Source organism: Vidua macroura, chromosome 18 (assembly GCF_024509145.1).
Source record: "Vidua macroura isolate BioBank_ID:100142 chromosome 18, ASM2450914v1, whole genome shotgun sequence".
NCBI classification, from domain to species: Eukaryota; Metazoa; Chordata; class Aves; order Passeriformes; family Viduidae; genus Vidua; species Vidua macroura.
This window is the reverse complement of record NC_071588.1, coordinates 12,238,139-12,256,621: the sequence shown is the minus strand read 5'-3', so window position 1 is coordinate 12,256,621 and position 18,483 is coordinate 12,238,139. Positions and strand designations below refer to the sequence as shown.

The window sequence follows — 18,483 nt, the reverse complement described above, 5'->3', positions numbered from 1 at the left end:
CCAAGGCAGACAGGACCCGGAGGCCGGGGGCCGGAGCCGGGCAGGCGTGGGAGGGGGGGGTCCCGCCCCGCTCCGCCCCCGGGGGGTGGCGGGGCGGAGCAGACGGGACGGGCGGGACCCCCCTCCCGCGATGCCGCCGGGCCGTGTCCCCCCGGCCCGTGCAGCCGCGGCTCGGGGAGAACAAAAGGCAGGAGCGGGAGGAGGCGCGAGGAGGAGGGCAGGCGGCCACGGTGGGGGGATAAAAGGCTCAGCGAGGACCCCCCCCCCCCGGCTCCTCTGCCCCATGTCCGAGCCCGCTGCGCCCGGCATGGCCCGCCCGCCGCTGCCCGCCGCTGCCGCCTTGCTGGCCGCCGCTCTGCTGCACTGCGCGCCCGCCGCGCCCGCCCGCCGACACAAGCCGGTGAGTCGGGACCGCCCGGTGCCTCCCTCCGTGTCCCCCGCCGCTCTCCGATGCTGTCCCGAGGGCAGTGTTTCCCCGGCAGATCCTCCGCTGAACGGGATGAGCCGTCTTGCCCCGCCGCTCCATCCATCCCCGAGCCGCGCTCGGGATGCCGGCACGGGCAGCGCTGCCGGGAGTCACCGGCCGCGGGACGGTGCCCCTGCCCCGGCGGTGCCTCCCGCTCCGCGGGCTCCTCCTGGCTTGTTGGGGAGTTTTCACGGCCGCGTTCCCCAGGGAAAACGGGGACCGGGACAAGGAGAGTTTAGGAGAGGACACGGCATCCCCCGTGCTTCACAGGCAGCAGAGCACTCGCTGCTGCTCGAACACCCCCTGCACGCTGTGCTGGCAGTTCCGAGAAGTTACGGGGAGACGCGACTGAAGGGATGAATCAAAGGCGCGGGCAGGAGAGGAGCAGCAGGGCTCTTTCTCCCTGCACATGCCTGCCCGATCCCAGCCCCTGGGACGGAGCTGCGAGCAGCAGGGACTGCGGCTGCCGGAGAGGAGCAGCGGCGTGCGAGGGATTTGGGGGACGGGAGAAGACAGAGAGCTCCTTGTGCTGGGAATGTGTGCGTGTGTAATCGGGTTATTATAGACATGTGCTTCGCTGCTGTGCCATGAAATAATAACAGAGCAAATGCCCAGTAGCAGCCCAAGGGGATTAGTTCAGGTTCTGTCGATGGTTTTATTATCAGCTCTGTCATCTGAGCACTTTCTAACTTGGCTGCTAAATCTGCTGTGGGCTGGGACTTGGCACGGAGCAGCCTTGGCCCCCAAAGCGCTCGCATTCCTCCAAACGAAGTGTCACCGTGCTTGGCCCCGCGCTGCCTCTGGGGAAGGTGAGGCCAAGCGCTCGGTGGTGGCACCCTGCACGCCGGGAATGACGCTGCTCTGCGGGCTTCGGTCCCGTCAGAGAGCAGCAGGGGGTGGGCTGGGAGGGCAGAGCTCCGCCCGCATAAAGCTGGAGACTGCTGGCTCCTGCGGGACACGGGCTGGGCCGGCAGGTGCCTCGTGCTCTGCCCTGTGCAAGCTGGGAAGCTGCTGCTCCCGGAGGAGCCGGCACAGCCCCTGGTCCTGGTCCGGCTGCCAGCAAGGACCTGTGTGGGGTCCTGGGGGAAGGGAGAGCCAGCTGGGATTCACACGCTCTGAGCTCGAGCCCAGCCCAGCTGCCGTGGCACCGTTATCTCCTGTGCCAGCGCCCACAGCTGCTGACTGACTGCAGAGGTTGCAGGGGCTCAGCTGACTTGGCAGTACCCCTTGAGGTGGGATGTACACCGGACTGCTGAAAGCACAGAGTTAATGCAGGGCTCCAACTCTGCTCAGACTCCTGGTGCGTCAAACCCACTGCTCCAGAAAAAGGTCCCCCCAGGCGGCAGTGTGCCAACAGAGAGGTGATTTCTTCCTCATCCTAGGCTAATGCTCTGCACTGCAAGTGCTAATCCTTCCCTCTTGGCTGGAGTAACTCCAGGTGATACTCCTGCAGGTCGGTTTTCCTCAGGAATGCCTTGTGCTCGTGTGTTGGACCAGCCAGTGGGGCTCGGGGTTTCAGGCTGATGTGTTTGACCAGCCTTTGCAGAGATGGCGGCTGCATTGGTTGGGTTGGAAATGGACAGGTGATTTCCCATCCTTTCAAATAGCCGTTCTGTCATCCCAAATAGCTGTTCTTTTGGCTTCCTTATCTGGTGTCAAGGCTTCTGAAGGTTATTCAGCTGCTTCTGAGGTGCAGCCAGTTTTACACGATGGAAGCTGGCAGCAGTGCTCCCCGCTGCTCTCCCGGCCGGGGAACACGAGGCTGCAGGACAGCTGAGGTGGCACTGCCGGCTGACAGAGGCCTCGGCCACTCTGCCCTCTCTCACAGTGCTGTGCCACACCATCACGTGTTCCCTTCTCTGACTACTCCGAGCCTGCTGCACAAAAGGATGCTTCCCTCATGTCTGACAGCAGCTAATTTCCTGTCTGGGCACCTTTTGCTGTCAGGTGATGAACGAGAAAGGAGCCAAGGGGCTGAGCCGGGAGAAGAGATTCCCACTCCTGTGAGACAGCACAGGAGTTCCTCGAGCTGTGCCAGTGCGTGGGCTGGGCAGGCACGGCCCGGGTGCAGGAGTGTGCTGCACCCGGCTGTTTGTGCTCCAGCGGCCAGCCACAACGGCAGCAGCTGAGAGGGGAGGGAATCCAGGGCTAAGATTCACTTTAAAGCCAGGCTATAGGGCGAGTTGCAGAAGGACTTGTGTTGAGACAAACCCTTAGAGCTCCTTCACTTTTTTTTTATCCTAATGCCTAAAGAAAGAAAGAGAAAACTGAGAGCAGAATCAAGGCTGGGTCTGGTGTCCACTGTAAAACTCGAGAACAAAAGATCTGCAGTCCTCGGGCTGTGCACGCGCAGACACTGAATTCCTGCCTTGCTTTCGGCTCCCCTGGGAAATCAAAGCCCGTGCATTTGCTGGGAAGGTCTCTCTCCGTGGAGAAATGGGGGGCACCCTCCCAGCTACCAATGTAACCCATCAGGGGTCCTGCAGATCTCCCCCTGAGCACAGCAGGTTCCCCTCTGGAAGCAGGGCACTGCCTTCCCCACAGCCCCTGCCTGCCTCACTCCAGGCTCGGGCAGCTCCCGCAGGAAGGGTTTGATTTGCACTCCTTGGTTTGGCTATTTAAATCCTGCAGTCAGCCGTGGGGTAATTTTAGGCATGTTTATCTTCTGCTCTGGGAGAGACTCAAGACACATGTAAGTAGTTATTCTCCAGCGGGTTTGTTGTGTTTGTGCTTCCACAGGCAGCACACACGCACACCCAGCACTATGGCAGGGCTTGGGGTGCAGCTGGCAAAGCACATCAGGGAGGGACAGGAGAGAAGCACTTTGGGGAGGATCCCCCTCTCCAGGTTATGTTACACTTGCTTCCCCCACGCTTATCCTGCCCTGGCACCATAACTTGTGGGGCTCTGCAGAAGAAGGGATGCACTGTGTAGGAGTTGTTTGAAAATGATTTTTGGTGGAAAGTTGTCCTGCAGAGATGCTGATTCTACTTCTTCCTACTAAGTAGCTCTTTCCTACTAATCTCAAATATATGGACGGTAAATAAAGGGTTTGTGGGTTTTCTTGCACTGGGGGTGGCTCAGCCTAAAGCAAATGGAAGCACAGCACATAGCTGCCCGGCAAAATGAAAAGCACAGCACTTCAGGGGTTCACTAAGGGCTACAGACATGTTTTTAGATGTTCACTGAGATCCTGGTGCAGAGAGAGGAGTCCCAGCAAGGACAGGCAGGTGACCAGACTTCCTCCTCTTGGTTGATTTGGGCAGGAGAGAGGCACTGGTAGCTCCTGGCTTCCCTTAGCTTGGATGCAACTACACAATGAAAAAACATCTCAACCCCCTTCCTCCCCTGCCAGGAGTGTGCCACATCCTAGAGCAGTTTCTTCGTTTCAAGGGGAATTCTAGGTCATCAGATTAAGGGCTCTTGAAACCTTTTGCTATGTCAGCATCCTGGGGCTTGTTTGCTCTGTAAGGACTCCTGTTTCTGGCAAACTGTTGCTTGGGTGACACTAGCAGCTTGGTTGTGGTGTTGTTGATGGAATAGTCCCACAAACTGTCACATAATTAAAATGTCTGATAATAAAAATAGTCCCACAGTGTTTATTCATTTGCTTTCTCTTGTTACACCAAAGCCTGGTTCTTCTCATTCTGTCTGTGGCCATAAACATTTGCAGTCCATGTTTCACGTTCCACGTTGCTTAGGAAAAGTAAACATTTTCCTTTTTTCATTGCCAACAACAACTACCACCAAGTAATCCGGAAACAAACTGTCAGGCCCCAGGAGGTAGTGCTGGATGGTGCCATGGGGTGTGGGAAGTGAGTGGAGAGGAAAATCCAGCAGTGTGTGCACGGTCAGGCACTGCAGCAGCTCCTGTTTGGCCCCAGCCTTTGTGCTCTCTCCGTCTGCAGTGGGACCAGGCTGCAGCCAGCATGGAGGAGTCCTGGAGCTGAAGTATTTTGTGTGAGCAAGGAATTCATAGAGGAGTGAGGAGACCTTGTCCTGGGGGAGGCAGGATCAATAAATCTGGTGGCTTTGCCTAGGCATTGTCTCCACTAACAGTGCCTTGAGCAGAAGCACATTTTAGCTCAGGGTTAGACCAGACCACAGTCATGTTTCTGCCACGAGACTCCACCTGCAGCATCAGCACCTTCCCAGCCCAGGCTGCTTCTGGAACACAAGCTGACTAGAATGAAGCTGGTTCCAGTTCCACCATTAACCATCAGCTGTTGCTGCACTTTCCAATCCAACCCCTGGCAATCCATGCTGGGCTGAGAGGCAGGCTGCACAAAAAGCCATCTATGCATCAGGAGAACAATGCTGGTCTCAGGCAGGAACATTGCTGTTCAGGGGCTGCAGAGCCCTTGGGAGGCATAGCCACCCCACAGTGGGCAAAAATGGGGTGAGAGAACAGTCTTACATGAGAACTGCAAGAGAAAGCATCTCTGCTGTCCTTCCCTGCTGAAATAAGAGCAGGAGTGCTCCGAGGTGCAGGCTTGTAGGGAGGAGGGGGATAATGCTGCCAGCCAGAGAGGCAGCAAACACCTCTGAGTAACAAAAGGAGGAAGCAGAAACAGAAGCAATGGAAAAGCAGGAGCAGAAAGAACAGGGAAATGGAGACAAAGTCCATGAGCTCGTTCCCCAGCTGAAGAGGAAACAGCCCCAGTGACAGGGGAAGCATCCAAGACTGATGGATTCAGGCTGTAACTTGTCCAGTTGCTCCTGTTGGACAGGGAGAGGGGTCTCCTTTCACGTCCGGGAGCCCAGGTGATTAGGTACACAATAGAGGACACAAGTTTAAGTTCAAGCAGGCAGAGGAGGATGGAGCCAGGCACAGGAGGGCCGTGGGTTTGTCAGCACCAGGCACCAGCCCCACCCCTGTGCTCATTTAGGCACAGTGCTGCTGATGCTCCACTGCAGCTGGGCTGCTCCGGCTGCTGCTCCTCCCGGGGGCTCTGCAGGGTGAGTGCTGCCCAACACGAGGAGGTTAAAGATGCTCCTGGCTCCTTGGGATGGCTGGAACACTTCCTGGGAAGCTTGGCTGCTGTTCATCTGGCTCCAGCAGACCCAGAGGTGATGGCTGTTGTATCACAGCACTTGAAGGCTGATAAAGCTGTGAGGAACTGAGTGGGCAGCCTGTACCTCCGCTGTGGTTTCTGCTGTCCCGTGGGATCCGTCCTTTCCCTCCTTCCCCCTCAGCCTTTCAGTCACGAGGCTGCAGGAAGAGGCATTTTCTTTGTGAGGAGCTGTGACCAGCCTGCAGCACAGCCCTCTTTGGTACAGCTTTGCTCCTCTGCAGCCCTCACTGCCCTCGACCCTTGGTTTCAGGCCTGGAATACTCTCTGTGCTTGTGCTGTATTCACATTTACTGGTCAGCCTCTACTGCAAAGCCCTGGCCTCTTCCTTGACTACAAGGCAGCAGTTCCCATGCCAGCAGGCACCCCAGCTGTGGGTAATGCAGGGAGGGCACTGCAAGTGGCTGCACACACTCAGCCAGAGGCTCAGAACTGTTTTGCATTCTGCTGGGACAAACCCTGTCCTGGGTTGCAGGGATTTTCCTTGGCTTTTGTGTTCAGGAATCCCCTCCCTTCTGCTGGTGGGATGGCACCAGTGGGGATGCCCTGATGGGTACCCAGCAGCCAGTGCCCTCCTCCCCTTCCCCTCACAGCCGTGCAGCAGCCTGGCAGCAGCAGGGCCCTAAGTGAACCCTGAGCAATGCAGTTGGGGTGTGGTAGCAGCTCAGGGAACAAAGCAGATCTCCCCACGAGAGGGAGGGCTCAGCACTGCCTGGGAAGGATGCAACCTTAAGCGAGCGGACACGGTATCTAATTCCTGGGAAGTGCCTGCAGCAAGGTGTGTCCAGCCAAGGAGGCCAAAATCTCCAGCCTGGGTGTCCCCTGAGCATTGTTTGGCAAGTGGTTTGTGCCTGTCACATTTCCCCTTGCCTGCAGTGGCATTTTCCAGCCCTTTCCTGCCATGGTGCTAATGTTGGTGCCGTGACAACAGGGACAGAGTCACTGTTTGTCCAGAGGCACACGCAGGGCAGCAGGGCAGGTCCTGCCTCCTGCCCCACCCAGAGCCACTCACAGGACTACACTGTGCCCCCTTCCAGGACCCAGTCTGCAAAGGGCAGGAGGAGCAGGGAGGGTCCTGCTATTGCAAAGTGAGGTTTGGAAAGCTGGGATTCATAACAGTGCCTTGAGCTAACCAAAGAGGGGAGAGCAAAGCTGCCTCTGCTCTGCCTCTGGGCATGGGATTCCTCAGGGCAAGAAGGAAACAGGCAGCTTCTCCTCTCTCTGCTCCTGGTCAGAGGAGAGTGATAACCTCCAGTTCAAGCCAGTGGCCCCAGTCTGTAAGGAAACTGGCCTTCCCAGGGGGGGAATGTGCAGAGCATCGCCGAGGCAAAAAACAGGGGTAAGGCAGCTTCAGCCACCCCACCTCCCTGAGCACTTCTTGAGGGTTTCCCAGTGCTCCTAGGCCCCGCACTTCCCGGCCTTGGAAAACCAGATGCATTCATCACCCCAAGGCCTCAGCTGCCAGGACCTGGCAGTGGGCGCACCCAGGAGCAAGGGGCTGAGCAGCCCTGCAGGCTGTGCTTAGGTGACACAGCTGCCACTGTGTGCTTCGGTGTCATCGGGGCTGACAACAAGATGTTGGCCAGAACATGAACTTTGTCAGCTTCTCCTGCCAGCTGTCCTTTGCAGCAGTAGCTGCCAGCCCAGGCAGGGTGCCAGGTGGCTCTCAGAGAGCTCCTCTTAGAAGACAGGTACCTCCAGCCTGGCAGGGCTCCAGTCTCAGCAGGAGCAGCCCAGTGCAGGCTCCTCTGGACAGGCCAGCCCATGCTCCTCCTCCCCTAAGCCTGGAATGGATGCTCAGGGCATGGCTGGTGGCTTGGGCAGGTTTTGCTGTTCAGGATGTGGAAAGGGTTTCTCTCTTTCCATGTGTGGCTGGTGCAGTTCCTGTGGTGTGTGAAGGTGCACTGGGACACCAGGACTGTATCAATGGCTCTGAGGCAAAGGCTAGCAGTTGCCAAGTCACCAGGGGTGTCTGTCTGTGTGTCTGGGGAGGAGCAGCCAGCAGGCTGGAGTGGTGACACACACACCAAAATCCTAAAGTGATGTGTGGACACCCAAAGTGCAGCTTGTGTGACCTGCCTGGCTCCCCTGTCCATCTGTGCCTGGCTCAGAGGCACGGGGCCAGGAGCTCAGTGGTGGAATTAATGCCAAGGCCTTCACACTTCACTCCAGCCTGTGTGAATGGGCTCTTTGTGGGAGCAGAGGGTGGCAGCATGTGGATTACAGGCATCATGGCAGCTCTGGCACCGTGCCATCCTGACCCCTGTGTCGCTGGCAGGGCAGCCAGGAAAGCTGGCCTGGAAGAAGGCAGCTCTTTGCAGGGGAAGAAAGAGCCTGCCTAAAGCCCAGGTCCTCCCTCTGGAGCCCTGTGGGACAGAGCTGCCTGTCCAGGTAGAGATGCACCACTGCTGCATCTCAGCTCCTCCTGCTGCTCAAACACCTTCCGTTTGCTGCATAAAATCAGGCAGAAAAAAAAAAAAAAATCAGTGGTTGGCCCTCTGCAGCACAGTGATGTGGACCAAGCACCTCTCACCCCACAACAGGTTGGAGGTGACACCTGGGTTGTGTTTCATGGTGGCAACACGGGAAACCAGTGGAAGTCAGCTAATTAGCACTAATTAATGTTGTCAAGAGAAACATTGCTTTTCCAGCTAAGCGTGGGAGAGCCCAGGAGATCTTATCCCAAGCAGAATCACAGGTACAGTGAGGCGAGGGGACACGGCGCAGTCCTTCCCTCAGGCAGTGGCGGGGGCCGCAGGGACAGGCTCTGCTGCTCTCTGCCTGTGGGCTGGGCTGTCACCCCACAGCTCTGTGTCCTGCTCTGCCGTGTCCACTGGCCATGCTGAGACCTGCCCACGGTGCCAGGGCAGCAAGAGGACACCACAGAAGTGACAACAAGGAGCACAGCTGCACGCTGGGGACTAAAGTCTTCCTCCCACTAATGTCACCTCTACCTGGGGCCAGGAGGGAATAAAGGATGTAGGGCAAAGGGGGAGAATTTATTCCCTAGTGATTTGTTTTATACTTGAAGGGTCTGGTTCTCATCCACAGCCTGCAAAAGTATTTCCTGCCGGCCAGCTGCCAAGGAAATGTGGACCAAAAATAGCCGAGTGCTTAGAGGGTGCCATGGCACGACACAGTGTCCCCCAGGTGTGAGCCAGCCTCAGAGCAGGGAACACGGCATGTTTGTGGGGGGCAGGCTGTGTCCTACCATGGGGAAACAGCCTTGGGCAGAAGTGGAAGTCCCTGCTGCAGGACTGCTGTGGGCAGCTGTCCACCACTCTGCAACAGGCAGCATCCTCACAGACACCGAAGTCGTGCTTTTGCTTTTGCCTTTCAGGACATGTCTCGAAAGCATCACACCTGGAAGGAGCAGGCTCCTTGGCTGGCTGCCCTGGTGAACGCCGTGGGCACGGGTGTGCCTGCCAAGGGCTTCCCCGTGGCTGCAGCCGGGCACTCGGCCGGCTGGAACCCGCCCCGCTGCGGCGTGCCCGACCTGCCGCTGCTGCCGGACGGCCCGAGCGGGCGGAACCGCCAGAAGCGCTTCGTCCTCTCCGGCGGCCGCTGGGACAAGACCAACCTCACCTACAAGTAAGGGAGGCCTGCAGCGGCAGCCAGGCTGGTGTGGCAATCAGGCTGTGTGGCAGCCAGGCTGTGTGGCAGCCAGGCTGGTTCACTTCTCCCTGCCCAAACGCTTGGTCTGATATCCCTGGAGCTGCGATGGGACCGTGAGAGGCACAGGGACCAGGGGAGCCACACCCTGAACCACGGCTTGTCCCCAGCACCTCCTCATCCCCTCCTGAGCACGCTCCACAAGCACAGCTGCCCTTCCCTTGTGCACAGCCATTGCCTCAGCCCCGGCAGTCCCACACCAGCACCCCTGGGCACACACGGTCACTGCCCTCACACGTGCTGAGCTGAGTCTCCATCACCAGCACTTTCCTGCTGTGCCTCTGCCCCACAGCCACCCCGTGGGGGGCTCACCTCACAGTTTATTTTAAAAAGATCTTTTTATTCAGCTGTTTTTGATGGTCCCATAAACACCACTTCAGTGTAAAGTTTTGCCCAAATCACCCCACACGTTCTCAGTTGTGAATCTACCCAACAGACTGGAGGGAGGGTTGTGCTGCCTCTGCAGCTGCCCTCAGGGGTATGAGTGGAGAAGTGAGCACAGTCATATGGGCCTTGACAGCATGTAAATCATCTTTTGCTTATTCCAATACAGGAGACAGTTCCTCACACCATCAGGAGGCTGCAGATAACAGAAAGGCTTCTTCCTTTTTTTTTTTCTTTTCTTTTTGGTCAGTAGTGTTAAAGAAAGAAACACAGCAGAGATTTACATATAGCAACACTGTTAATGGTAAGGAAAGAAACTTCCCTCTGTGGCAGACCTTTCAGTCTGCTCTTGTTATTGGAGGAAGTGGGAGCAACTGCTGAGTGAACCCAAGTTTCCAGTGGCAAAAAATGCAGGGATTAAGGAGAAGAAATCACATCACACCACTCTCAGGAATCTTTGTGGTGGTGGCCTTACAGGGGATAGACCTGGGGAGTGCTGTGGCACTTCAGAACAAGACAGAATCTGCAAAACTCTCCAGGGAACTCACCTCTGGCACACCAGCCAGAGGGTTTCAACACTGATGGGATTTATCTGCTGCACATGTTGATTGGTAGAGGGTAGTGGAGCAGTGCATGTATGGATTGGAGACGTTGTGGTGCTGGGAATTGTGGCCCTGGTGATGCTGATTGTAGAGCTGGTGTCTTTGTGACAGCCCTGTCCATGGGACAGCAGCTGATGCTCTCCTCATCCAGTGTCTGTTGCCTTCCAGAATTATCAGGTTCCCATGGCAACTTGTAAAAGCTAAAGTGAGAAGGACCATAGAGGAAGCTTTGAAAGTCTGGAGTGATGTGACCCCGCTGACCTTCACCGAGGTGCAGGAGGGACGGGCTGACATCGTCATCGACTTCACCAGGTGGGCACAGGGCAGCACAGCCTCCTCCTGCCAGAGGAGCAGGGCTGTAACCAGAGCAGAGAGCTGCCAGCACACAGCTCAGGGACTTACATGAAGGCTCACATTTCTGCTTTCAGACATTGGGATCATTTTAGTTTTGTCAGTTGTGGGCTGCTCGGTGTGAGCGCAGCTGTTCCACGCTGGCCATGCACTGCACCGTTACTGATCATTCATTAATTTTCCTGGGACATTTACGTTTCTCTGCCCACAGGCTGTTTTCTTAAGCGTTTGTTTTGACTTTCCATCTTCAGGTCCTCCATCCTGTCCCTTGACTGAAGGATGTAACTGTCTGCCCAAAGACAAATATAGTTTCTTGGTTAAGTGAATCTTGGCTCCTGGCCTGAAATTCCCTTTTGGCAAAATACTCACTGGGGCAAAGACTTCTCTGAGCTGCGTGTTTGCACAGAGCTAATGAGGGCAGTGGAGACTGTCCAAGCAGTGATGTGATTTGCATGCTGTGTATTTGTCTCCCTCAGCTCTCTCAAGTGGCCACATCTCTCATGAGTTTCCTTCATTACTCTTCAGTGGCTTGGCTTGAGTGAGGACCTGAGAGTTTGGCTGGGTTTGCTGCCAGCTGCCCTTATGCAGTCCCCCCACCACCCAGTATTATCAACTCAATCTTGGCTTAGCCAGTCACCTCCTTAGTTCTTTAGGCTCCACAGTCAGCTCTGGGCTGGAAGCTGAAGAGGGGAGGGGGAGAAACATCCCTGAGAAAACATACAAACTCCCCAGAGCTTGGTGTGACTGAGATCTGCTTCCTCAGTGCGTGGTGTGATCAAGTTGCTTCCTCAGGGCTCTGAAGCAGAATTTGGCTTGTGGCAATTGGAATAGCTCTGAGCAGTTGATCTAGACCAGTGGGATGAACTCAGGATGAGAATGAGAGCTGCTGTCCCCTCTCAGTGCCTCCCACCTTTGTCTGAGGTGCAATGTGTCTTCCCCCCAGGTACTGGCATGGAGACAATTTGCCTTTTGATGGGCCCGGAGGGATCCTGGCGCACGCGTTCTTCCCCAAAACACACCGGGAAGGAGACGTTCACTTTGACTATGACGAGACCTGGACGATTGGGAACAGCCTGGGTACGGTTCTGTTTCAAGGGGAGCTGTGGGTGCTCCAGGGTGCTTGTCAGTGAACTTGGAAATGATTCCCTGTGCTGTGAACAGGGACCCTGTAAAGCTGAGAGGCAACAACTATTTTTGTGGTGAGCATTGTCATCTCCCACCAGTTAGAAGCCAGCTGTTAGCATTCAGGCCCAGGACCCCAGCTTCCCCATGGACTCCTCCTGTGTGGGGGAGCAAGAGTTTGTTCTTCTGCCCAGCCATGTGCCCTGCCACTGGGGAATTGCACCTGGCATTGGCAGGAGTCATGAGAAATGAAATGAGGAAAGGATGAAGGAAAACTGAGGCTCAGGCTCTGTGTGACACCGTTGTCTTCCAAAGAACAGCCTCAGTCCCAGTCCCTGCACGCATTGTTCACAATCTCTGCCCTCAAACAAGTCCATAAAGGGAAACCACCCAGGCTCCAGCTCTGTCCCCGTGGCCTGGGAATGCTCTGACCATAAACAACACCACATCCAGTCAAGACTCTTTTTTAAATTTTTGCTAATAATAGATCCAAGCTGGTAGCTCTTTGCTTGGGCACTCAGGGTCTGGTGTCACAGTATCTCATGAGATACTGCAGTACTGCCTGGGACCATCTGGAGCAGTGCCCAGTGCATCAGTTTCTGGAAAACTCACCAAAATTAACCCAGGTCAGCTCCGCCTCCTCCTTCCCAGTTTATCTACATGGACAAAGAATCAGAAAGCCCAAGTTAACCCCAGGCCTCTCTGGGGATTCCCAAAAATGTTGCCCATGTCAGTGGGCACCCCCAAAGCCCGTGGGGTGCCCCTACCATGTCAGTGCCAGCTGTAGGCCAGTTTGACGGCGTGGGACACAGCACTGCTGTGTCTCCAGCCCTGCTCGTGCTGGCCCAAAACACGAATCACAAACACAGGACCTCTTTGCAGAGGGGTTTCTGCTCCTGGGGCAGGAGCGGGCTCTGTTGGTTTTCACCCTCTGTTGTTGAAGAATTTCCTGCATTCTCCCATAAAACAGTGTTGGGGGCAAACCAGGAACCGAAAGTGGACACCAGTTCCCATCAGAATCCAGCTCTATTCCATGGCATTCCCCCCTTCTCCCCCCCCGGCTCCCATACCATCCATAAATAACTGTTGTAAAAGCTCTTTGGAGCTAATTGCCATTTAATATGCTGAAAAGAGCTTTACGATATAAACATGGATAAATCCTTGACTCAGCTCTCAGTGAGACAGGGAAATCCTTAGCCTCATTTTACTGATGGGAGAGCACGAGTGTGCCCTGGGGTCACCCCAGAGCCGTGCAGGAAGCGGGGCCCCTGTGGAGGACCATCCGTGAGGGACACGGGGATGCTGTGCAGCACAGCTCCTTCAGCCGTGCTGTTGTGCACCTCCCCTGGAGACTCTGACAGCACAGCTCATCTGCCAACACTGGAAAGCAGCAAGTGAGGAGCCTGCCAAGCTAAACAGAAGTGTCTGAAAGTTTGTAATAAATCACTGGCATAGGAATCCCACTCTCTCAGCTGACCTAGACGTGTTGATTTAATCAGGTCGGTGCTGTGCAGATTCATGGCTTCCAGGTAAAGCTGGCCAGTGGAGGAAGGCAGGGCTCATCTTCCCCTCCACCCTTCCCAGGGGTTCCTCCCCACTGTGTTCTCCCTTCTCCTGGAGCTGAGAAGTGACCTGGTCCCCTGCAGCCAGCAGGGAAATCCTGCTTGGAGCATCAAGGCTGGCTGACTCACATCCCTGCTGCTCTCATCACTTGGGCTGCAGCTTGGAGGATTTCTGGCTGAAGGCAAGTGAATGAATATACTGGGACATAGTGAAATTTACCAGCTCTAGAAAGGACCCTTTGGAAGCTAAACAAAACCTGCCAAACAATGCAAGTTTGTGTACTGAAATCGCCTTTCCCCCTTTCCTTTTGTAGATACACCAAGGTAATGTATTCCTAAAACATGGTCTTTCATTAATCTGTTTATGTCTGGTGAAGAAGTCTCAGACCTTGACATTAGATATTTTATGGATTTATTTCTAAGACAAGCAATAAATGAGCTCCCTCTGCTGTCTGTGACAATGGCCTTTGGCAAGTGTTAATCCCAGAGTTCTCACCAACACCAGTATCTTCCACAGGGGATGTGATCTAAGTGGGACTTGCTAAACTTCAGCTCTAGCCAACAACTGCTTCAAGCTGGGTGGACAAACACCAACCTGACCACACCACCTCCTACACCTCTGGTCTAGACTTCCTTCTCTGTGCAAATTTCTCCTTTCCAAAAATGCATGGAAAATGCTTTTCTTCCTGGTAGCTGATGAGGTGGCAAGAGCCTCTGACAACAGAATTGCAGATTACCAACATATCCAGGTTAATACCCAAGTGTATGAATTGACTCATGGTGCTTCTGAACCAGTGAACCCCTTTGTTTTTCCCTCTGACTCCTTAAAAAAACCCTACAAACATATTTTCGAGCTACACCGGAGATATCTGGGAACAACATAGCTGGAGGTAGATTTCTCTTTCCTCCTTTTGGACTCCTACAACACATGTCAGTGTTTGGTAACTGGTAGGAGCAGGCCCAGGAGGCCAAAGCATGTGAGCAGACAAAAGTATCTTCCATTTTTTCCCTTTGTAGGCACTGACCTCCTGCAAGTGGCTGCTCATGAGTTTGGCCACGTGCTGGGCCTGCAGCACACGGCTGTCTCCAAGTCTCTGATGTCTCCTTTCTACATCTTCCGCTACCCCCTGAGCCTGAGTGAGGATGACAAGCAAGGTATCCAGTACCTGTATGGGAAACCCTCACTGGATCCTGACCCAACCCCAACCCAGCCAGCAGAGGTGCCCCAGCCAGACCTCGAAACAAACGAGATCACCAACGTGCAGGTGAGTGCAGGGCTGGTCTGTGCCCTTCCCTGACACCCTGGCTGGGGCTGCCCTGGCAGCAGCCTGAGCTGGTGTCTGCCTCTTCCACCAAACCTGCTGAGGCCAGGCTGGCAATGGGTTGTGCAGGGAGGGGATCTCTGTGCAGCCCGTGCCCAACCCAAACGGGGCAGCTGCCTGGACACAGGGGCCTTCCCCTGGGGTGTGCCCAGCCGGGGCTCTGGGTGCCAGCCCTGACCTGCTGTGCCTTGCAGGGCGTGCAGCCCGACGCCTGCCACACGGCCTTTGATGCTGCAGCCACCATCCGAGGGGAGCTGTTCTTCTTCAGGTCCCGCTACGTGTGGCGGCTCCGCGCTGGAAAGCTGCAGGATGGCTACCCAGCTCTGGCCTCTCGCCACTGGCAGGGCATCCCCAGCTCTGTCGATGCCACCTTCGAGGACCCTCTGGGCAACATCTGGTTTTTCCAAGGTAAGAGCTGGACTATGATCAGATGGCTCAGAAATCTCAATTACTTAGGGGTAGTGAGGACCCAGCAGGTTCCTGGAACAATAAACCTCTTGGAAATCCTCAGCAATCCAGTAATCCTGGTTATTTGTTTCCTTATCTATTTAAACTTTTTATCAGGTATTGAGGACCAAGAACAAGGCTTCACTTTTTGTTTTAAACACAGCCACAATATCCTATTCTCCTTCCCTGGAACACAAACATTTGTAATTTGCCTCTGCCCCAGCAGAGGAGAAGGAAGGAAACATTTGCTCCATCTCTCCAGCTGTCACGGGAAGCACTGTGCCAGAAGTGAACCCCAGCAATTCCCTGGTTGTGCCTGTGTCTCCTGCTCAGGGTGGGGACAGGATTTTCTCTGCTCCTCAGAGACCTGGATGTGGAACTTCCCTAGTACCACATGGCTTTATGAGCCTACAGGGAGCCTGGGTGCAGAGCCAGGCAACCTCCAGCAACCAGAAAGATTAGGAATGAAACCAGCTCTTGACCATCTCTGGGGTTCAAGGCCAGCAGCAAACCTCGTTTCAGCTCCACTGTTTTCTTTAATGCTCTTCCCAAGTGGAGGTTTAATAGGAGGGATGCAGGATGACCTGGGAACTCATAGTGGGTGTGCACACCCCGTCTGCACTCCATGGGACCGAGTACCAAAATCAGAGTACCAGTGGCTCTGCAGGCAGAGCTCCTGCATGAACACATTTCTGAGCACCTGACCTGCACACAAGGACTTACAGTGCTAAAATTGGCAGGCTCCTACGGTGAGTTAAAATGAGATAAGGGGAAAGTATTACATGCCCTAGGCTAATTACAGAGATTCCCATTTTAATCTAATCTGGAACTCTGCTTCCAGTCTCTATATCAGCTTGGCAAATTCTTCCTGGTTTCTGCAGCTTGCTCCTTTCCAGCCACATGCCCCTTTGTGCCTGTGCATGCCCACATGATTTCCAGGTGCTGAGATTGCAGGGCAGAGGCTGGTGCCTGCAGTCAAGTCCTTTGTAACTTCCACAAATAGAGAAAAATGCTGCTGAAATGGACCTTCCTGTCCCCCTCCAACACCCACCAGGCTGGACTGAAGTAGGATGTCAATGCATTGACAGCATTTTGGACACACAACAGTGGCGGCATCCATCACACTTGGTGGTGGTTTTGCCTCTCAGGCACAGCTTCCCGTGGGAGTTCTGCCAAGGCACCAGCTCCAGTTGCACAGTTGACTGCCAAACTGTCAGAGTTTTTGACCCCTTGTTTCCCTTTTCTGTCTCCTCAATAGATTCTCAATACTGGATTTATGATGGTGAGAGACGGGTATCTGGTCCCACCCCAATTGTGGAGCTGGGCCTCTCTGCATCCCCTGTGCAGGCAGCTCTGGTGTGGGGGGCTGAGAAGAACAAGATCTACATCTTCAGTGGAGGCAACTACTGGCGCTTCAACCCCCAGAGGCGCCAGGTGGACAACATCTACCCCCGGGCCATGGCCGACTGGCGCGGCGTCCCGCCGGAGATCGACGCCGCTTTCCAGGACGAGTTTGGTCAGTGCAGCAGCAGCGTGGCCTGCTCTGGCTGGCAGCACTGCCCAGCTGGAAGAGCTGAGCAGATTTACACATGTGGTAGTAGTGGACATTGCCCAACCACAACACATCCCATACAGTGTAGAGGGGCAGTTCCCTCCAGTGGGTAGAGAACTGAGAAGTTGTTTCATTCCCACTAATTGCAGCAATTGATATGTAAGTGTATGATAGAGAGAAGTCAAATATCTGACCAAGAGAAGGTCACAGAATCCTGCCCACCTCTTACTGCTCCTGCCAAAGGAAGTGACGAGAAGACAACAGAAACACTGCCTACACTTCTACCTGGGAGCTGAACAAAGAACAGGCTGAGCCTGGTATTGAGCAGTCCTCCCCACTGTGCCCCATGCTGAAAATAGTAGGGCAGTGCCACAGAAACACTGGGGACAGCCAGGGTGCTTGGGATGACAGGTGTGACAGTGCCTCTTTCCTCTCTAAGGATGAAGTGAAACAACTCCCCACTGCTTCCAGAACCTAAATTCCAGGGCAGTTTGCCCACAGGAACAGATGCTCTGAGCAGGTCTTCACAAGTTGCCTGTCCCTGTCCTAGAAATCCCCTGCCCTCACAGGGCTGGGTCACTACAAGCATACAGCATATTTAAACCCACCAGGAAAATAAAATCAAATCCATCCTGTTTACTGTCCAAAAAGTAAAACTAGATTTTTTATGGAAACTAAAACAGTGTGAAAGAAAAGGGAATGCCACAAGCCTGGGTTCAAGTAAAATCTCCTGCCTCTTCCAGCTCTCTTTCAGTACCGCATGTGTTGCAGAGTGACAGCTGAACAAAATGCTGGCAAAGAGCTCTGAGCCACATGAATGCTGCTTCTTCTAAACCTTCCTCTCTCACCCACAGGTTTTGCCTATTTCCTGAGAGGCCGAGATTATTGGAAGTTTGATCCGGTCCAGGTGAAAGTGCTGGAGGGCTACCCACGCCAGATCAGCCAGGACTTCTTCAGCTGCACACCCTCCTCCAACTCCTTCAGATGAGGGGGGTGCCTGTGTCCTCCACGCTGCCCTGTCGTCTCCCTTTACCTCCAGCAGCCACACAGAGGGTTCCCTCTGCCATTCCTGGCTTCCTTCCAGGCTCAGCATCTGACACAACAGGTGTCTGTCACAAGTGACAAAGTTTGCTCCTCTCCAGTTCCAGCAGCCCCAGCCTCAGTTTCTATCAATGTAAAAGCAGCTGCCATGCTCTTTACAGGCAAGGGAGGCCACTCTCATCTAGCAATAGCATCCCAAAAGCCACCAGGCCAGCCTGGAATGGGATCATGCTCTCATAATTAATCTGAACCCCATCCTGTAGAACTGATCCACGGCATTTCCTACGTTTACATAACTCACTTCGGCAGCCCTTTGCTGCTGCAGACGCTGGCCAAGGAGGAATGACCCCCCAGCCCGGGGCTTTGAAGGACACCGACCCTACCTGCAGAGGAGGAGGACTGCGACGTGCGGCTGCTGCCAGAGCCACTCCGCCGGGGCAGCCGCGCTGACTGCCAGGGCCCTGCCGCAGCCCTAGCCCGGCTTGACGTTGTATCCCTAGCATGCGTTAGGATTCTGTACCGATCTGTATATAGACAAGGGGTCCCTCCCTCGCTCCCTCCCTCCCTCCCTCGCTCCCCGGTGCTGGGTGCCAGTGCTGGACACTGCCCCGCGCTCATCCCGCCATTCCGGGATGCTCAGATGCACTGATCGCTCTCGAACCGCCGTTCCTGGACCGGGCTGGCACCGCACACGCACCGTGCCGACCCAGCCTTAGGCCAAACGCCCCGGGCTGCGAACAGCCTCTTCCCTTTCCGCGTCCCGGCCGGGGTGCGCGGCTGGGGCCGCAGCCGTGCCCCGGCCCGCCCGGCGCGGCGCTCCGTGTGTATTTATGTTCCGCCCCGCCACAATAAAATCCGCCTCTTTTCTACACCGCGCCGTGCCGGCCGTG

General features: G+C 55.2%; 1 protein-coding gene across 1 annotated transcript; it reads left to right on the top strand.

Moving 5' to 3' along the window:
* Positions 1 to 283: 283 nt before the first annotated feature.
* Positions 284 to 18,367, top strand: MMP11 (matrix metallopeptidase 11). The gene is made up of 8 exons (XM_053993886.1): positions 284 to 400; positions 8,879 to 9,129; positions 10,365 to 10,508; positions 11,491 to 11,624; positions 14,249 to 14,496; positions 14,748 to 14,961; positions 16,259 to 16,516; positions 17,407 to 18,367. Exons 1-8 carry the CDS (start codon positions 284 to 286, stop codon positions 17,538 to 17,540), a joined length of 1,500 nt encoding a protein of 499 aa, XP_053849861.1. The 3' UTR covers positions 17,541 to 18,367.
* Positions 18,368 to 18,483: the final 116 nt, after the last annotated feature.

What these genes read in the sequence shown, in the direction of transcription:
- MMP11 (XM_053993886.1), top strand. Translation starts at nt 284, where the DNA reads ATGTCCGAGCCCGCTGCGCCCGGCATGGCCCGCCCGCCGCTGCCCGCC. An exon ending in ACGAGATCACCAACGTGCAG is followed by an intron (nt 14,497 to 14,747) that starts GTGAGTGCAGGG and finishes TGTGCCTTGCAG; the next exon opens with GGCGTGCAGCCCGACGCCTG. An exon ending in CGCTTTCCAGGACGAGTTTG is followed by an intron (nt 16,517 to 17,406) that starts GTCAGTGCAGCA and finishes TCTCACCCACAG; the next exon opens with GTTTTGCCTATTTCCTGAGA.